This window comes from Corvus cornix, chromosome 4 (genome assembly GCF_000738735.6).
Source record: "Corvus cornix cornix isolate S_Up_H32 chromosome 4, ASM73873v5, whole genome shotgun sequence".
NCBI classification, from domain to species: domain Eukaryota; kingdom Metazoa; phylum Chordata; class Aves; order Passeriformes; family Corvidae; genus Corvus; species Corvus cornix.
In genome coordinates this window covers 57,360,458-57,373,823 of record NC_046334.1, presented here as the reverse complement: position 1 = coordinate 57,373,823, position 13,366 = coordinate 57,360,458, and the positions used below count along the sequence as shown (strand labels likewise).

Sequence of the window (13,366 nt, the reverse complement as noted above, 5' to 3'; positions counted from 1 at the left end):
ATGGAGACACATCATCTACTTTCTTTAGACAACTTACTAAGCCTCATTTCAAAAATTAAGAGTTTTCAACCAATACCCTTCTCTTCATGAACACCATTTACTTTAACACTTTTCCCAAACCAACGGTGCTAATAGTTAAAACTAAGCTTCTAATTTTTTGTTTAAAATTGCACATGGCAACTTATTCCAGTTTACTTTTCTGGCAATATTATTCTTGTATCTATGAACAGAAACTGCTTAGGTATTTAGCACCTTGATGCATTTACAGAGACTAGCATTACCCCCTTTAAACTTCATTTTGTGGCTAATCTAGTCCACCTGGTTTTCCTCGTGAGATTCAGCTCCATCTCTTCTGCACAAGTCTCACTTGAACACCTGTTTCCTGAACATGGGGACCAAGACCTCACGATTATGTCTTTTACCTTTACACCAGACTTCCTTACACTGCAGGCAGTACTGTTCCTACAGTGTCCTAGTTATGCAGCAGCTGCAGTGTTTTGGCAGGTGAATGCAAACACGATTAACTACAACACCAAGGTCTTCTCCACCCTGTTCATTTCCAGTTCATGTGCTTACAACCTAAACAACTTTTTCACCCCGCATTATTAATTACTAGGTATGTTTCCTCCTTGTCTCTGTACCACTAAATTACAATCACAGTTCTGTTTAGGGCGGTTCTTGAGATTACCTGCTTTTAATAGCACATGATGGTAGCCAGATCTTGGCTGGCTGCCAACCCACCCCCCAACCCAGGGATGCCCTCATTCCCCTTCCTCAATAGGGCAGGGGTGAGGAAATAAGATGGCAGGGGAGAAAATAAGAAGGAGAAACTTGTGGGTCAAGATAAAAACAGGGAGATCACTTACCAATTACTGTCACAGGGAAGTCAGATTCAACTTGGGGAAAATAAATTTCATTTACAGCCAATAAAAACAGATTTGCATAATAAGAAAGGGAAAACACTAAACCACCTTACCGCCCCTTCTTCCCAGGCTTCAGCTTCACTCCTTCATTCCTGACTTTCTACCTCCTCCCCCACCCCAAACAGTGCAAGGAGGATGGGAAACAGGCTGCCCTCAGCTCGTAAGAGTTCCTCTCTGCTACTTCCTCCTCTTTTTCCCCTGGTTCCAGCTTGGGGTCCTTCCCATGGGCTACAGGCCTTCACAAACTGCTCCAGTGTTCTTCCCACAACTACAGCTCTTAATGAACAGCTCTAGTACGTGTCTTTTCCACAGGGCACAGTCCTTCAGGAAGGGACCACTCCACAAGAGCCACAGCTCCTGCCAGAAAACCTGCTCCTGCATGGGCTCCTCTCTATATGCTGCAGTTCCTGACAGAGGCCTGCTCCAGTATGGGATCTCCATGGGCTGTAGCTTCCTTCAGGGCATCTCCACCTGCTCCAGTGGGTCCTCCATGGGCTGCAGTGTGGATATCTGTTCTGACATGGTCCTCCATGGGTTGCAGGTTCTACATGCTTCACCATGGTCCTCTCCATGAGCTGCAGGGGAATCTGCTCCAGTGACTGGAGCACCTCTCCCCTCTTCCTTCTCTGACCTTGCTGTCTGCAGGGTTGTTTCCCACTGCCCACTGTCCTCCACACTTCTCCCACAACTGCTGAGCTTTTACTTCTTCTCAAAGATATTATTAAAAAGGCAAAATCAGAATAAAATGACTCTGAAAAATAAAGTTTTTTCAGTTGAGCACAAACAAAATGTAAGTAATTCCAGATAATTACTTGAACCTAGTTTACTCAGATCTAAAATACTAATTTAGAACAGAATTCTGTATTAATGTGTTATATGCTTTCAGGGATGCAAAACAGTAGTTTTTACAGGTTGGACAGCTGATGATCATGAACAGACATAGTATTTTTCTTGGCTGGACAGTAACAAGAGATAATGAGTCATTTTTGCTGAATTAATCTAGCTGTCCCAGCCTGTTAGAGCTATTCCTTTAAGATGTCCACAGCATAAAGACAACACTATTTCTTCATAACAAGTTCATTGTTTTCCTTGCAACCATGAAAAATTATTTATGAACCTTGGGATTCTACACCTAACTCTAAGACAGGTTTATGCTTTCAGAGAAATTCTTCTGCCTTGGAATCTTGAATTTCCACTGGTAAAAGTCAAACTAGAGAGCAATCCTTGTGTATTGCCAAAAAAGCAAACCTTGAGAAACATCAGCTCTACATAACACTAAACCCTTTATTCAAAGTAGTACAAATCATGTACAACATATTAAGTCTGCCAGTGCGCTAAGCAAAACTGACATCAGATAGCAGACACATACAAGATATATCAAATGCTGGACAGCCAACAGTCTCAGGTCACCACCACAGGAAACATCCTGAGACCACTATTAAATTTTTAACTACAGATAGGCAGCCATACTCTCAGAAAAGTCAGAGGCACAGACAGCACTTTAAGCAGAACAAACTTGCATCGGCTGCATTGAATTTAGGATGAATCTTCCCTCCCCATTTTATCTTGCTTGGGGGTCAGATGATGAAAGATTTGCAGACAACCTATAATGCTTGCCAGCCCATGAGAAAAAGTTGCTAAGACTGTGAAAACAGCATTTTAATATTAAACACAGTACAGATTATTATTATATTGACACCAAAACAATTTAGCACAAAGCTGTTAAATTTGTTTCCATCTTTTAAGAATAAAATGGTGAACTTGGACAAAAAAGAATTTTTATTCATTTAAGAGATTCAAATCTTTGTTTCCCCAAACCACTTTTCCCAAGAAGTAATGCTGAATTAAGTAAATTAATCTGTAGTACTGAACGGATTCCATGTTTCCATCTTACAATACTAAATAATTATCTAGTATATCTAAATACAAAATAGCTTAAAAAATTCAAGCCTTACTTTCCAGTATTTTCTGATAATAATAATAATAATTTTCTGATTATTATAATAATAATCCCAAAAGATTTTCCAGCTATTTATGACAATTTTGAACATATCACCCCCTTTCTTTTTATACAGCACTACCGCTTCCTAATAAGTACATTAAAACAGCTGAGGTGTTTACCAAGTACTTCCTATTTTTAATTTCATAAAAACTCCAGTTCTATTAGATTTGTGTTTCTAATATAATTTTTCACTACTATAAATACTTCAAAACAACATAAGGAAAAATAAAACCTTTCATCCTGTATAAAGAGGATCTTTTCCTGGAAAAAAAATTAATAATGAGAGCTGCTTTTCTCCAACAAGACAGCTTGTCCTCAGTGGTTAAGAGAATAAAACCCCAGGACATAATTCCCCCAAAAAGAAAGTACACACATACCACCTGATTGGAGGAAAAGCTTTTTAACAGTTTAGCTAACTATCCACAAGTAGAATGTAAAGAAAAACAATTTATATGTGAATCTACTTATAGTCATTTTGAGCTAAGGCAAGGATTAGAAAGCCCTAAAGATTCATTGACATAAGAAGCCTCAGTTCAGAGCATGAACCAAGGTCAGATGCCAAGATACAGAACTTGACACCTTTGCAATCAGAAGCTGCAGAATCCAAGCAGTCAGGAAAACAAACTGGTGCTGAATAATGGTGAGAAGAACCATTTAAGCAAGTCCAAAATAAATCCTACACATACAAGAATTTCAAGATACAAAACAAAGGTTTACAGGGTATTTTTTTTGGAAAGTATAATGGTCTAGCAAAGCTGAAGTGTACCTTTTACCATTTAAATTTAAACTGTCATTACAAGTTATTATTCACTCAAGTAACTTTAAGAGAATACAATACAATAATTTAATCTACAGACCAAATACTATTTCAAGACAGGACTAAGGAGGAAATATATCAATCATGTTACATTTAATGCACATTATTGATTTTTTTTTTTCATGTCACAATAGATAAAACCACGAACGCAAGAGAAAAAATGCTATTGTAGCTAAGCAGCATATATTTCAGCCAATTCTCACACATTTCTGCACAAGAAAGCCACATAATTTCTTGAGGTATGTTTGAGAAAACATACTCTTGCTGCTAATGAGCAATAATATTGCATGTTGACAGTATAAGTTTAGTGGTTATGATGAAGAAAATGAACAGCTTAAAAGATGCAGTAATTCAGGCACATTGCTTAGAGTCTAAGAACATGAGTTCTAATTCTACCAGCTATCTTTTAACTAAGGAAAATGATTTATTTTGTATCTTAGTTTCATTATCTGTAAAGTGAAAAGTGGCACTTATGACAGTGGAAAGATTTGTACAGATTTTACTTGAGAGTTCTGTACTAATCTTTACAACCAAATTCAGATTTCAAGTCAGAAATAGCCCTGTATACTATATTAATAATAAAGCTGACCTACACTGTGCCAGTATAAACAATTTCACATGGCATTATTGAAGTTACAGACACTATATCTATAAAAATGAACCAAAAATAGTAAGGTAAGGTGGGCATCCCAACCTACCACGCCATGTCTCTCTTCCATGGTTGGCTCCAGAACTAAAATCAATTTTATAGATGCGTCAAACATGGAAATAGGCTTTAATTGCACATTACTGACAAAAATTTTCAGAATTTGAAAAAAAAAAAATAGCTCTGAAACTTTACATTTTAGATAAACACGAATTTAATTTGCAAGACAAAGTCACAAGGACATCAAATAGCAAAGATGTGCAAGCAATGGAAATATCAGATTTTAAATAGGTAAGAAATCTTCAACAACATAAGGCAAATAAGTTAAAAGTTAAAGTTAAAACTTTACCCATAAGATAGGCCAAATACCTGCACACATGAACTCTAAACAAGCAATATAAACTTTACTGTGTAGCATATCACGCTCCCTTAACTGTAGCACTTAGACTTTGGCCACCCCCTCATTAGCTCAGTACTTTCTGCCTCCTTACCCAAAAACAAAAGAAAAAAAATAAAGAAAAAAGAAAATGTCAACTCTTTGATACAAAAAAAAAATAAAGCTTTAACCACTAATCAGTGTAAAGCCCAATACATACAACCTATTGGAATTATAACCTGGGGAAAAAAAAAAAAAAAAGAGGTACTGTAAACTTATAATAATATCCTGTTTCCTTTTCAAATGTGCTTATCACAGCAGATGGGAGTACTACTCATGAAAACAAGCTCTAATCCAACTGTACATATTTATTAAATGTTTTTATGTCTTATTAGTGGCATGCCTAGCTTGAGACATGAAAAAATATTCTGAAAACATCAGCATTTCAAGTTCCCCCCCTTCCCCATGAAAATACTGTCTTATGCATATGATATAAGCCAAGGAACTTGCACAATATAAAGAGGACAAAACCATAACCAAGTTAAAGCAATCACTCCAAAAATATCCTAAACTAAAACATACAGTACATGCCACTCTACCCCACGTACTAGCACTAAATAAGTGATACACTTTCCAAATTACACTATCAGACAATGAATTGTAAAGACATGGGACAGAACATTTTGAAGGTTCAATAACAGAAAGAACATTTTCTTAAGACATAAAAAGAACTTGGGAAAACACTTCTTGCAAGACTTCAAAGCAACAGCCCTCATGTTGGCAAAGACAGATATATCATTCCACACTTAACTAAGGACTTAGCTGTTATTGACAGCTATTCCAGCAAAACCAAACCCATTTGGACTAATGTTAGGTCTTATAAGGTTAATGGAAAAGGTGTGTATATAGATATACACACACACACACACACACACTGACACACGCACTTAAATACAGCTATGACTTTATACATATATAAAGTATAATAAAAATAAAAAGCTTGGTTTATATATAATAAAGATGTAAAAAATATGAATATATAAAAAGCATAAACTTTCTTGACCACTACAAGACCAAACTAGCATCCACTACCTTCCTTCTACCAACTAATGTCAATAGGAAGCTGAGCAGCTTATCTTCCCTTTCGAAAAGATGCTCAAAAAGAAAGTAGGAGATGCACTATTCCGGAAGAGTAAGTATTTCTCATGAGAGCTTCACAGAAAAGCTTAGCTAATCCAAATTCCCCTGTATAGCAACAAAACCTAGGTATCATTTTACCTAGTGTTTTGCTTATGCACAGTATTGACAAGAAAATGAGTAAATGACCATTGGAAAGAAAAGCATTGGAAGATTTCCTTTTTTCAAATTCAATACATACTTGAAACTACCTTTAGCTAGAAGAAAAACCGGTAAGTTAAGGTCATTGCACTAAAAGCTGGCTCATTTACCTTCAAATAAACTGAGGTCTCTTCGTAGCCTTGGTCCATAAAGCCCTTCTAAAATACTTTCAAAACCTGGAGACAAAAGAAACATTTAAAACAGTAAATCAAAAGTTTCTTGAAAGAAAGCAAATTCCAGAGAACTGGCAACCAGTATCCTCAAATTCTCAGGACAATTTCAAAAATTGTTACATTTATCAAACAAATATTTACTCATTCCACTATAGGACTACTCAGCAGCATTAGAAGATAAAAATAAGACAAGGCAACTGCCATCTGCCCACAATCAGCCTATTAAGCCATGCCCCAACAACCTCATTAGACTTAAAATAACTACCACAGAATCTTAAAGGTGGAAGGATTAGCCTCATTGATCTATGTAAGTGAACGAGTTCCTCTCTTAGCAGGAGAAACAAAGTCATGTACAGAGAGAGGAAAAAATAAAAATAAATGAAAACTTCAAGATCAGAAACTTCTCATTTAAGATCTCCTGAAACAACATAATCTGAGCAGGCTAATATTTCTACGAATAGAAAAAAGCAAGCTTCTTTTGCTTCTGATACCATGACAGTGCTCTCTAGTCCTCTGTATCCATACAGAAACGTTTTAAAACTAAGGATTAGATAAATCCAATTATTTTACAGATTTACCAGCTAGTCTGTTTAGGTATTTGGTAAAAATCACATATTTCAATAAGGCAGATGAGACACAGAGCAAATAAAAGGATTGAAAAATAAATAAATAAATAAATAAATTTTAAAAAAACCCCAAACCCACAAAAAAATGCATGACAACTGATGAAATATGGTAAGAATTTACAGCACCAATATAACAGAAGTTTTGTTCAATATAGAAACAGCTTCCAAGTTCCCCCCTTTCTCCTTTCAAATAATAAGCTTACTTGAAAATAAGAGGATAATTCAAAGCAGCATTTGAAGGTTCTCATTCTTTATACTAAAGGCCTGTCTGTAGCTATTTTGCTAGACCAGAACTTTGCAAGACTATTTTATCATCACACCACAAAAAAGATACCAAAATCTTCAGGAAACAACTGCCATCAACAAAGAACATTCAGAATCACAAAATTTGCTCATCATGTGATGTCTTTTAAGACAACACAACATCCTGTTCTCTCACCAAAGACTGTATCTACTTTTTGGTTTAGATTGTATGTGTACTAGTATAAGGAAGAATAAATATGTACCATATTTAAAGCAGACAAGGGAAGCTATCTTAACACGTAGGAGCTGTTTAGTTTGACAGGTCAGTTTTTTTATAATTTGCATTGCAAAGTAATTTTAGTATATGGACTATATTGCGAATCAATTATAATCTCGACAAATCTGCTATTTTAACTATAAATGGATTTATACCTTTATATCTTGAGCTATACGGATTTTATCTTCCACTTTTGTTTGTAATAAATATAGTATTATGAGACGACACAAATTAAATGACAAAAGCACTGTCCTCTCACAAATAGATATACACATATCTTTTAAACAGTCTACAAGAACTAGAAAGCAAAAAGCCCAAGGCCCAGGCACACACTAAAATTTACCTTAAAGCATCATCCAGTGACTCTTAGATTCAATGTAATGTAAATTCACATCATATTAGCATTGCACAAATTCCCTGTTCTTCTGGCTTCAAAGGGTTACAGACAAAAAAAGCAAGAGATGAAGCCTGAAGTTAAGACAGCAATTCTCCAAACACAACAGACCGGAAATACAGAACACACCATGTGTATTGCTATGACCATTAATGTTACAGACTGTGAGCCATTTTAGGTCAGCAGCTGGTTAGGTTCTGGCAAGTTACTGTCACTGGGTAAAGAAATGAATGAAGCAGCTCTTGGAGACAACTCCGCTTATTTCAGAAGAGCAAACATCAACTCCTACTTCGCAAGACTTTGTCAATCAAACAACAGGAAGATTATTTACTGTCCTAGCCAGCACCCAAAACCTCCTTGGTCTTTGGACATCTACCACCCTTTCCACCCCGTGGAGGGTGTTACTTGTTTCTGCCTTTACTTTTGTCCGTATCTGCCTGCCCTACTACCTGCTCCTGCCTATGCAAAACCATGAGCACAGAAACCCCAGCTCTGTGAAGCAGCAGTTTGTTAAGGAACAATGCAATCTCCAAACAGACTTCCATACAGCTTGTATTAAAGACGGCAATTTACACAATTTACAACATGAATTTACAATTTACAACACTGGGGGTTGTTGGGTTTTTTTGTTGGTTTTTTTTTCCTTACCCTGAGGAAAGGACACACCAGCCTGCTTCTTTGCTAATTCACCAAACTTAGCTCCATCCTACCCATCCAAAGAGTTGTTTCTCTTCCAAGTCTTACAGAACGGCTCCAAAGAGCCAACAGACTTAGCCTGCACGATCATTTGCTTCCTCACCTTTGGATACTGGATACTTTCTTTTAAAAGAACACTTACTTGTACAACCTATGAACATCAAGAGAATCTTTTTTCAGACCTTATGCTAAAATTTTCCCAGAAAGCACTTGTGTTACTTCCAGGCTCCACAAAGTACTTTTGCTGCCTCTCAGCAGAATTGATACAATTTAGTTTAACCTAAACATGAAGATGTATCTTAGTTACTAGTACTGACGAATGAATGCTGGCACTGATTCCTAAAATGTAACCATCTAGACACAAGCACTTCAATAAACCTTTGCTTTTCTTCTTGAGTCAGTATGCTTAAGCAAACAGTAGTAGCAGCTTTGGAACTCTCCAGAACCTGAAGTGTCTACAGAAACCAGTCAGAAATACACTTTGCTTATATTTTTTATGATTCACTAATAGAAAAACTCTGCTTTAAAATAATTTTACAGAATTTTCTGTCTCTTGGTGGTTGATTGCCTCTTTGATTCCAAACTGCCTTTTGAAACTGTTACTCAAGATCTGACACTTTCTAGCTCCAAACTGCAAAGCAACACTTGGCTCTAATAACTTGCAATACCCTGATCTGTCAAACTCCTTATTTCTCTAATAAATTTATCTATCTTCATGTAGAAAGAATCAGCTTTCTTTATTACCTGACACCCTTTAAAATCAAAGATGGGTTCCTCTAACTGTCTTCATAAGTAGAAATTTGTGATTCAGCTAGTCTCTTAACACAGTTACAAGTTTCCAGATTTGGCATTTCTGAATAAAGTTGTGAACAGGGTTTTTTTCCCATATTAACTCTCCCTCCCTCCCGCCTTTCCCCACCAACTCTACTGCTTTTGGCACTCAGGGCTGGGATGGGACAGGAACTCCCATGAGCAGGGAGGCTGAAGCCGTGACCTCCAGCAACAGGAAGGGGGCTCTCTTTTTCCATCGGTAGCTATTCGGGTACCAAAAAGGCATACAGCCCAGAAACAAGATCTATCAGGTTTGGCATATAAGCCTGACCCATGGGTCACAGACAAGGCCACCAAAAGGAAGCAACAGGTGACAGTAACTGCAGACTCCCATGGGGCTTCTCTCCAGCAGCTAGACTGGCTGTCTTAAAAGTTCAGCTGTTTGCCTCTGCCCCAAACCCAGAATGTTGCAGTGGAACTCTTACGGCTCATCTGGCCATTGTAAATATCATCTACTGTGCACCTACCTGGCCACAACGATGCTGCCAAAAGTGATCTTCAGCAGACCAGAGCTAACTACAGGAGCACAGCGGCAATGGTGAACGACACCATGTGTCAATGTAACAAATAACAGAGCCCAGGTGCTGATCCAGGGCGAAGGCTTTCCTAGGGCAAACAAACATCCTGTGGGATCAACATCTGACTACATGGCTGCAGGCAGGACATCAGCTCTCACAACATTAAGATCCTTTGAGAAACAGAGTGCTTGAGAAAGACAGGATCTATTTGGTAATGCAAATCATCTCTGCCAATGGGCTTGCCTCACAATGAGCTCTTCAAACTAGCTTTGTCAGGAAAGTGGAGACTGAAGCCTAGAAAGGAAGAGAATGGCAGAGAGGGTAAATGCACACAAGGACCTTACAGTCCCCCCGAACAAGTGGCATAAGCAGGGACACACCTTAAGCAGCTGTATATGAATGCATTCAGCACAGGAAGCAAGCACCAGGGATTATAAACCAGAGCACGTAGCAATCTTACTGGTGAGAGTTCACACAACTGCACAACTGCACTGGATGGATACTGGCTTTTAAGAAAGCGGAAGTGAGAAAGTCAAGGACAGTGCTTAGATTTTTAACTTAAACAAATGGAGCCTTAGTGTGGAATGGGCTACAGGACAGTTGAAAATCTACAAGTCAGGATTCAACCAGGTGAACATCATAGTGAACATCTGTTACAGACTATACAGACTGCCAATCAAGGGTTAGTAGATGAAGTTTTCAAAAAAAAAAACAACCCCAACCCAAAAAACCACCACCACCAGGAAGAGAAAAAAAGAAGGAAGAGAAAAAAGGCTGCACAATCACCAAGACACATGCTAGAAATGCAACATGCCAGTGCACAAGCAACCCAGGAGATTCTGTGGTGTCTGGAGGACAGACCTGCCTGAGGTGGTGGACAAGCTCAATAGAGGAGTCACTATCTAGTTGCTACTTATCATTAAGAAAGAGTTAATCAGTGATGTGACAGTTAACAGTGGTCTTGGCCACAGCAGCCATGAGATGGAATGCAAGATCCCAAGGAAAGTGAGGAACTTAAGTAGCTGAGTAATTTTCTGTGGGCTTTACATCCCTCCCTCAAGATGGGGGGAGCGCAGTGGAACTAGAAGTAGGATGCTGTACTGTCTTGTCTAAACCAGAAAGTCTTATACGGGCCAAGGGTCTATGGCAAGGTTTTTATTGAGTTATGCTACTGTTTTATAAGTCAAAGAAATTGCAAGGTGAAGAGCAATTACTGCACAATTAAAATTATACTTTGTGAATTCCTATGTTATTTTAAGAGTCTCTACAAGTTTACTCAGATTTAAACCAGGATTATTGGGTCCAAAGGAAGTCTTTAGACTGTCTTCACAACTTTTTATTTAAATCTTCTTAAAGAGAAGGTACCTTTCAGCTGCTCACAAAACTTAAATCAAAGTTTTCCGTAATGTTTTATCACTGTAAACTACTTAGTGTCTGAGACATCTTAAAGCCAATCTACACATTAGAGAGCTGCTACATATGAACAGTGCAGGCTGTAAAATTCTTTGTCATGAATAAAAAGTGTAATAATTAAATGGATACAGTCCATGGAAGCTTCCAACACGTCATGCCTTATACACACTTAGAGGTACTCCAGGAATGTACAAGGACTCATGACCAGATATACCCTTTCTTCATCCTACTCCTCACCAGCAGCAGCATGGCTGTCCATTATAAAAGCCTCTTCTATTCAGAATCTCGTAAATAGCCACATGGTCCCTGTCACCCTGGAAGCAATGGATAGCCTATGTTGCACTAAGCCTAGAGAAAATTATGAGGTGAAGATTTACAGAAATTTTAATGCAAAGTTGGTCTAGGTTAATTTTGGAAAGATATAGTAATTGAACAGTTATACAATATAAATTGAGGTCAGACAGGTACAGATATACATTGGGTATTGTTTTTCCAAAAGCTTTTATCTCCATAATGTTTCTGAGAGAAAATAATTACTTTAGCCTCGGAGTTGAACTCATCACCTTCTCAAACTGCCCATCTCCTCCTTCCCTCCCTACATCCTCTAAGTGAGGGGAGACTGCAAGTATGTTTTCCAAAAATATGAATGACTCAGACTATGTGTTAGAAGAACAGCCAAAAAAAGAATAAATATCATGTAATAAATGGAAGCTGACATCTGACTACTGCTTTCAAATGAAACACTTGGTGGGTCTGAAGATGGAAGCAGTATTTACTCTCCTGTTGGGAAAGGGAACAGCAATATATGCACAGGCTGTATTAAAAAGTTTTTGATAGGTTTGGTACACTCCGCATCATATTAATTTCTTGATTCCCCTATTCTTGTATATGGCCATATTAACTCCTGTATTTGTATGTTCTTTTCAATTGAAAGTCCATTTCATAAAAGTGATGCATTTCCTTTCCCCTTTGACTCTTTGTTCCTTTACTAATCTTTTTTCTTTTCCCCTTTTCTTGTTTATGTTTAAGAAGTAATCCAATTCTAGGCCTTTAGCTACAAGGCTTTTTTTTTTTTTTTAAGCCTACTGTATTTGGGATATTTTACTAAAATTTAATCATTTTTAGTTAAAAAATTTACACAAAGCACTTTTGATTTGTTGTTTACTCAGTGCTAGAACACAACAATAGTAAATCCCAAGCAGTACCTCACAAGACTCCTACAAACTATAATAATTACAACTGATGCAAGGGGCATATGCAGGCACTTGTAACAGGATAATTGGGAATCCATGTAACCAGGTACCATGCTGTTAGACACTGTGTTTGAAATAAGGACAAAGCTCCAACAACGTTAAAGGAAAATCCTAGTAAAAACACTGTAATACAAACTGTCATCATACCAATAACCCCAAAATAAGCCACCTTTAAAAAAACCTTATGCTTACACTTGCTCTCCCCTCCTCTGATCTGCTGCAGCTGTTTCCAGTTTAGGAAAGTACAAGCTTTTTATCAGTTCATCTGCTCAAAGATAAAAGTGAAAATGCTTCTAAATAAATTCACTTTTGGTTTGCTATTTTTCCAAGCCATAGAGACTGTTTTATTTGTACCTCTGGATGCATAGAAGAAACAGTAGATGAATGCTCCTTACAGGGATAGAAAAAAATTTAAATGAAAGAGGGAGATGCTTATCAAGATTGCTCATCTGATTCATAGTTACTGGTCTATTTTTCGTCTTAATGTGAAAGGTTACCCTTTAGATGAGGTCCTGTTATCCTCTCTAAGTTCCTCTATGGGTTAAGGAATTTGGAAGACTCTGGGTGCATGCCAATTAAGTTCTGCTTCCTCCCTTTTTTTCCAGCATATCATCAGTTAGGCACAGGGTAAGACTGTTGGCACACTGCTTCGAAGGACAAGGCATGCATGTATATTTTTACTACAATGAAATGAGACTTTTGGCTTTAAGCACTATGGCCTCTGGACTCTTTGCAGGAAAAAAAGAACCTTGAGGCTCTGTAAAACACAATTGTGCTAACCCACCTAGGAAAGTTAGCAGAAATGTATGTTAAAATCTTCACAACTTCTGTGTTCCTAAA

General features: G+C 37.5%; 1 protein-coding gene across 8 annotated transcripts in view; it reads right to left on the bottom strand.

Moving 5' to 3' along the window:
* The window catches only part of LCORL (ligand dependent nuclear receptor corepressor like), an 84,861-nt gene that overhangs the window by 52,755 nt on the left and 18,740 nt on the right, over positions 1-13,366 (bottom strand). For all 8 annotated transcript variants that reach the window (XM_039551709.1, XM_039551710.1, XM_039551703.1 and 5 more), the window contains one exon: positions 6,213-6,278. In XM_039551709.1, coding sequence (XP_039407643.1) covers positions 6,213-6,278 — 66 coding nt within the window. The remainder of the gene's footprint in view (positions 1-6,212; positions 6,279-13,366) is intronic.